The following is a 7,388-nucleotide window of genomic DNA, read 5'->3' as shown; positions in this document are numbered from 1 at the left end:
GCAACGGGGAGACATCCCAAACATCAGCAGTAGCCAATCACTGGCTGCTGCCAATGTTAACTCCTCCCCCATGAATATGGGACGAGGAATCAACATCGGCAGAGACATCTGTGCCCTCAGTCATAAGAACATGTCAGGAATTCTCCCGCCGTCTCCTTACAATGTAGGGACAATTGAGATAGGAATCCTTAGCCTTAACTGGATGATTGTGCCCTCTGATATCGGCTTATCTAACTTGAGAACAAAGGATTGAAATCCAACATGCCCAACCCTTCAGGGCGGCACGGTGGCTTATTGGTTAGCATTATAGCTTTGCAGCGCTAAGGACCTGGGTTCAAGTCCCAGGGTCAACATCTGCATAGAGTTTGTATGTTCTCTCCTAGGTTGTCTCCCACACTCCAAAACATACTGGTAGGCTCATTAGATTGTGAGTACCATTGGGGACAGGGACTGATCTGACAAGTTCTGTGCAGCGCTGCGTAATCTGTGTGCGCTATTTAAATAAAGGAATTATTATTCTAATTTGTTAATATCTGCCAGCAGGACAAGGAAGTGATTATTAGTGAGACCATCTTATCTTTATAATGTAGGTTTTGCTAAGCAGCAAAGTCTGCTAAAGGTTAAATATTCAGGATATAAGATATATTACAGCAGAATTTTTTTTTTTTACCTACTATAGCACAAAGAAAAGGAATGGCGGTAGAGGGAAAGGGTTAAAGAATGATAGATACTCTTGCATGTCCATGCAATTATTACAACAGTGAAGACTTGGGACACAGTCAGTATATTAGCTAAGCTGGCGTAATTCCTGACTATTATTAGACTACAATCAAAGACTGTAGACAACTAGGGGTTCCCATGATGGGAAACATGGATTTCAGTCTTTTGTATGTCTAGTGAGTTGCTATGTATACAATAAATTTACAGAAAAATGATCCCTGAGCGGGGAGACCCAGCAGGAAGTGATGTGACTGCTCACCTTCCTGTTGGCTTTTCCTGCGGAGAGTCAGCATTCCATGAGATTGTAGCATTGTCTGCAATATACAGAAAAGCCGCTGCTAGGGGATGTAATTGTGCAAGTCCAAGGAATCCAGACTTGCATACAGACAATAATTAGTATTAATATGTATATATAGTAATCATTTATTGTGGATCTGGGTTGTATGGTCTGTAATACAGTACACATAACCTGTCGCTGGCCCCTCTGTATCCCATATACGCAAAATTTTATGAACAGTCTTGTATGGATGTTAACTTATAGGAGAATGGCAGAAAAACTAAAGTAGGTTGAACACATTGATCTAGGTGGGTCTGGACCAAAAGATGTGATGGTAAAGTAGGACCATGTTGACATTTAATGCAATGGTTTCCATGGATATGGAGGAGATTCATCAGAAGTGTCTGAGGTATAACTCTTCTAGTTGCCCAGATAAACCAATCAGAGCTCAGCTTTAATTTTATAAACAGCTGTGGGAAAATGGAAGTTGAGCTCTGATTGGTTGCAATGAGCAACAACTCTGCTCTCACACACTTCTAAAACATCTTCCCTGAAAAGTAAAGGTGTGTGGCCTATTCCCCTTCTCCTCATTAGGACTGAGCATACATGTATATCGGAGAGTTTAGAGGAGATAGCAGCAACTTAGGTGACAACCGAATCAATACCAGAGAGATGTTTCTTACTGTCACATAGTTGGAAGGCTACCTAGAAATGTTGTATTAAAAAATTCCTGGATTCATTTCCCAAGCAGTATGTATAAAATTTATCATAAAAATAATATATGTAAAATTATGCTAAAAGGTAGGAAAGGAAAGTCCACTCCTATTGTAGTAATCTTAGTGCACATTTATAGTAGAAGTAAACCATGCCTCCAACCTTGGCCTTGGAGTAGACGTGTACTGTGTACTATGCGTCCACTCCCTTTCCCGCCCATTGTATAATTGGTTAACAACCACCCCACAAGTACAAAGTGCAAAAAGATATGAAACATAAAATCAGGATTTTTTGGAATTTGGAAGGAAGTTTATTGAAGATGTTTCATAACAAACCATACATAAAATCCCTCCCTAACAACAGTCAGAAGACTTCCACCAACTAACACAGACCAGACAGTACAGAGTGGAAAATGGGAGTAGTTGCTTCTTATACAGATGCAGGTTCAAACTTTAAAGGCATCAGTGACTTAAACTTCCAGAAATTTTGCTGTCTGGCAGCTTCCTTGGCATCAGTAATCTGAGTAGACTTTATAGTTGAGGGTGAAGAATAGCACCGAATGTTTCCACTGATATATACAATAATGGGATTCGCTCTGCATAGGGACACTACAAAATACCCAGAAATACTGTATTTTTGGGGGATCTGGGCATCACCTCTATACTAAACATTGACCTGCAGAGGTTTAATAAGGCTGCTGAAGGATAGCCTCAAGATTATGATGTAAGCACCAGCCAGCTGTTATGTCACTGTGTCACGCTCAAGGAGAACACAGACTTAGAGGGCAGTAAGACGAAGCAAAAGAGAGCATTGCAAAGACAGAGAGAGGTGTTGCTTTGAACAACATCAGTAACCAGCCATACCCTTAAACAGTGTTAGTAATGTAAGTTGCAAATGCTTGGCACAATAATGAGGTTTAATATGCAGCACTATATCATGGTGCCTCTCCTCTGCAGAGTAAACTGTATCTCTGTTGGAAGGTATGGATGGCACTGGTGAAGTCATAAATCATGGACTATAGCCGCTTCTTAGTATTTAATGCTGCTTCTGCTGGAAGATGTTGTCACTGAGTAGCTCTTCACAGCGCTAGATGATCCACCACCGCTGCCGAACTTGACAGAGCTGCCGCCGAATCCTGATCCAGCACCGAAGCTGGCTCCAGAGAATCCACCATATCCGCTTCCACCTCCAACTGCAGAGCTTGAGTTCACCACAGCTGTAATGTATAAGAGTGGTTAGCGTTCCGTGTACTCTACACCAAAACCAATGCTACAAGAAATACTAGCTAGAGAGATACTTACATACGCTAACAGCGCCAACACCTTCACCAGAGAGTCTAAGGAAAACATAAAACACAATATTAAAGATTAAAATTGTGCCAAAAGTAGAATAATTCATACTAATCATGAAGAGTCATATTTCCATACCTGCTTTCTTCTCCTTCCAGCAGTTTTCTGTAGGTGGCAATTTCAATATCCAGAGCCAGTTTGACGTTCATGAGTTCCTGATATTCGCGGAGCTGGCGAGCCATGTCTTGCTTGGCCTTCTGCAGAGCGGTCTCCAGATCGAACAGTTTGGAGCGGGCATCTTTCAGTGCCAGATCACCACGATCTTCAGCCTCAGCAATCTGAGCTTCCAGTTTAGCACGCTAATATTGGGGGGAAAAAATGTATTATTTATAGCTGAAGTACAATCCAGATTACTATATAATTCTTTTTAATCTTGCAGATTACATGCACAGTTTACAGGTGGAATCAGACTGAACTCATTGTGCAGGTTGATATAATTGTTCTGACCTGCATTATTTATGAGCAGCAGCTGATCACACTATGAATCATGCGTCCACGCCCTGCCCCGAGACAAAACTTTTACAAAGCCATCTAAATGGTAACTAATCCATCAATGTGCTCACTTCATGCTTTATGTTGCTTCCAGGCAGAATTAAATCTCCCGTTATTGCACCTGCTATGAACTGTTATAAAGAACCTTAAAAGATGCTACTGACAAAGGAAACTCTCAAAATGTTTGATGTGTCTTCTATCACATGCTATAAATTTGGTAAATGAGTTTGAACCATGGTAACTTGGACATGCCTTTGAGGTCAACATGCAACACAGCAGCCCAAGATATATAGCAAATCACAACTCTGAAATATATTGCTTATTCTTTTTATGCAATATCACTTTATGGCAAAAGTAGAACCACTAGAGAGACCAGGATCTGAAACTTACCTGGGCCTTCACGTTCTCAATCTCAGCCTGCAGTCTTTGGATGCTACGGTTCAGCTCGGAGATCTCAGCCTTGGTGGTGCGTAGATCATCTCCATGACGTCCAGCTGTGGCTTGGAGTTCCTGGAACTGTGGAGGTAAAATTTGCAATCTGGTTAATGATCCACTATCAATCATAGGCTTTTAGAAGAATTAATTAACATGAATCTTACTTTGTTCTGGTATACAGCTTCAGCTTCAACACGGCTCTTTTGGGCAATCTCTTCATACTGAGACTTGACTTCAGCAATGATGCTGTCCAGGTCCAGTGCTCTGTTGTTATCCATGGACAGGACAACTGAGGTGTCTGAGATCTGGGCCTGCAGCTCACGCAGCTCCTGCAGAAGTAAGAATATCCCAATTTAGAAATAATGAACTGTATATTCTCTGAAGCCAAAATAATTCTCAAACCATATCTAGTGCTACTTACAGCTTCATACAGGGCCCTCAGGAAGTTGATCTCATCAGTCAAAGAATCGACCTTGGCTTCCAGCTCGACTTTGTTAAGATAGGCACCATCCACATCCTGTAAAGAACAAACAAATGTCATGAAATTCCAGGTTTCTCTGAGTGACCCTTCATAGCTGCATTGTCTTCAGTCCTATGAGGAACTTCTGGCAGTCTCTAACTAATGATAATATAACAGGTCCTTCTGCAAGTTAAAAGATGTTTCTTCACTGATTGGATTATTTTATTATGGAAATGCTCACCTTCTTGAGAACAACAAATTCATTTTCAGCTGCGGTACGCCTGTTGATTTCTTCCTCATACCTGCAAAGGAGGAAAGGAGAGACATGGATGGTGAGTAGAGTTGGCAGGAAGGGCTCGACATGCAAAACAAAACACAACTGTATTCCCTTTTGTTATATAATCTCCCCAGGAAACCGGGCAGCCAGGTTTTTCCTTTCATGCTCTGTTTCATGAACCTTACCTCTCTACTGCTAACTTATCCTGAGAATCACAGAATTTCAGAACAAGTCTGAACTACTAGACCTCACTATAATTTCTGTAATGTGATAACTGGACATTACAATGCTTTCATAGCGGGTATGGTAGAAATAACGCCATGCCAACGTTGTGCAAAGGTGTCTGCCAGGACTTTGCAAGCAAAACACAGCTCAACACACAGTCATAGTTCCTCCGGGAAGGAAAAGGTTAGGCTGTGTGCTGTTATGTGTATCAAGGGAGCCTCCATTATAAACTTTGGCAGGAGGTTGTGTTTGTACTGAATGTTGCTAACAATGAGCTGATCCCATGAAACTGTGTTATATTTGCACTTATATGGTGAATATATAAAATCCCTAATAAATAAAACTGGGCTGTATTGCAAATTGTCCATAAACTGTGCACAGAAAACATACATTCTCTATTGCAATATCTACATGTATGACCAAGTGTACAGGTAAATGTATAGAGGATGTAAGTCTAATGTAAATTTCTTTGAATAAAGCAATTACTGGTGGACAATGTTAGATACTGAAGAATATTTCAATCCAGAATCTTCATTGTCTTTGCCAAGCCCCTGGACATGTAGATTTGATTACCTGCTATTGACTTTCTTCTAGGAGACACACCCCAGGTTTATCTACATTGTTTGCTTTAGTTCCTGTCAGCCTCTACTTGGCCAAGGCAGGATTTTGTGAACCCTGCCCTCTTTTCACTTTCTTTGGTCCCTTTAGGGTGTGGCGCTTGCCCATACAACCACTTTGCAATCATTCTGTTACAGTCATGCACAGTAAAGTATTTGTGACCCACAATTTACATATAATTCTTAATTAAGTCCTAGACAGTAATCTGTTGACTTACTTGTTCTTGAAGTCCTCAACCAAGTCTTGCATGTTTCTGAGTTCTCCATCCAGTCTGCCCTTATCGCTGGTCAGGCTGTCTAGCTGCCTCCTGAGGTTGCCAATGTAAGCTTCAAACAGGGGTCCAATGTTGTTGGTTGAAGTAGAACTCTTCTGTCTCTGCAGAAGTTCCCATTTTGTCTCCAAAACTTTGTTTTGTTGTTCCAAGAATCTAACCTGTTAGCAGAAAATGCTATGTTAACATGATATACACACTATGTAAAGGTGTATTAGGTCACCAGTTATCATTCATTCTTACTAAAAGCACCTGCTTTGGCACTGACAAGGTTAAGGAGTTAGACAGTGCTTGTATTTCTTAGCGGAGGGGTGCTCTTGGGATCTGCACAGAGCTCAATGCAGTCACGACAAGTCTGCATGCAATACATCATTTCTAGATGTTCTATTTCACATCTTGTAATTGAATGAAAATAGGAATTTAGTCCATAGTCTATATATTCATTATAGAGAAGTTGAATTTTGACATTTTTAGAAGGGATACAATTAAAGGCACCGCCCAGTTTTCCCTAATAAGCACACTCAAATAATATCAAGTCAAAGAATAAACCATGCAGATTGCATCACTTACCTTGTCGATGAAGGAAGCAAACTTGTTGTTCAAGGTCTTGATCTGCTCTCTCTCTTCCTTCCTAACGGTTTGGATTGTGGGGTCAATCTCCAGGTTAAGGGGTGCCAGCAGGCTCTGGTTGATGGTCACTTCTTGGATTCCAGGACCAGATACCTGGCCAGCTCCGAAGCCACTTCCAAAACCACCACCGAATCCAGATCCACCTCCAACTCCATAGAGAGAGCCACCACCAATGCCACTTCTGCCACTGGAAACACCGTAGGAGACACTCTTCCTCACTTGGCCCAGGTTGGACAAGCTTGAGCTGCTGAAACCTCCTGCTCTTCCAAAGCCTGCACCACTTCCACTGGATGTGCGGGTCTGGCTAATTCTTACAGAGCTAACACCTCCCTGAGGGATAGCTGAGCGAGTGCTGAAGCTCTTTTGTTGGAAAGACATTGTGCCAAGTGTAGATGATAAGAGGAGAGAAGCTGGTGCTGCTGGTCTGCTAGAGGGATCCAGTGACTATCAGGCAGCAGCTTCCCCTTTTTATGTTGGTTTGTAGGAAGGGGGTAGGGGCAGAGGGATCAGCTTACTGTATGTCACAACTAGGTGTGGCTGGCTGCCATCCATCTTCAGTTACCTGCAGCTAAGGTCCCCACCTCCCTGATGTTCACTCCCATTGACCACTCCAGCCTGGTCAGACACACACAGTCATTCACTCAGAACTAGAAATGAACAGAGGAATCTAATGCTTAAAATTTCAACCATGAATAGAGTCTTGGTCTCTAGATTTAAAGGCACCTGCACTGCGTAAATGACTGCATGTTTTGCTTTTAGCAATGAGGGGGTTAAATACGATTTGCACATAGCAGAACGTATTCAGACTATGACTCATATTTAGATAAGGATAAAGAATTTACAACTAAAGAAAAAAAAATCTAATGCCTCATTTCCAACTCAAAGTTCAGAGAGGTTCAGAGCACAGACATGAGGCGGCA

General features: G+C 41.8%; 1 protein-coding gene across 1 annotated transcript; it reads right to left on the bottom strand.

The window, feature by feature from the left end:
- Positions 1–1,998: 1,998 nt before the first annotated feature.
- Positions 1,999–6,926, bottom strand: LOC140117648 (keratin, type II cytoskeletal 7-like). The gene is made up of 9 exons (XM_072134576.1): positions 6,409–6,926; positions 5,785–5,999; positions 4,689–4,749; positions 4,409–4,504; positions 4,152–4,316; positions 3,943–4,068; positions 3,139–3,359; positions 3,013–3,047; positions 1,999–2,927 (listed from the first exon to the last, which is right to left on the bottom strand). The coding sequence occupies exons 1-9, from the start codon at positions 6,844–6,846 to the stop codon at positions 2,740–2,742; spliced, it is 1,545 nt and encodes a 514-aa protein (XP_071990677.1). The 5' UTR covers positions 6,847–6,926; the 3' UTR covers positions 1,999–2,739.
- Between the last annotated feature and the right edge of the window lie 462 nt (positions 6,927–7,388).

This window comes from Engystomops pustulosus, chromosome 2 (genome assembly GCF_040894005.1).
Source record: "Engystomops pustulosus chromosome 2, aEngPut4.maternal, whole genome shotgun sequence".
NCBI classification, from domain to species: Eukaryota; Metazoa; Chordata; class Amphibia; order Anura; family Leptodactylidae; genus Engystomops; species Engystomops pustulosus.
This window is presented reverse-complemented; position numbering and strand designations above follow the sequence as displayed.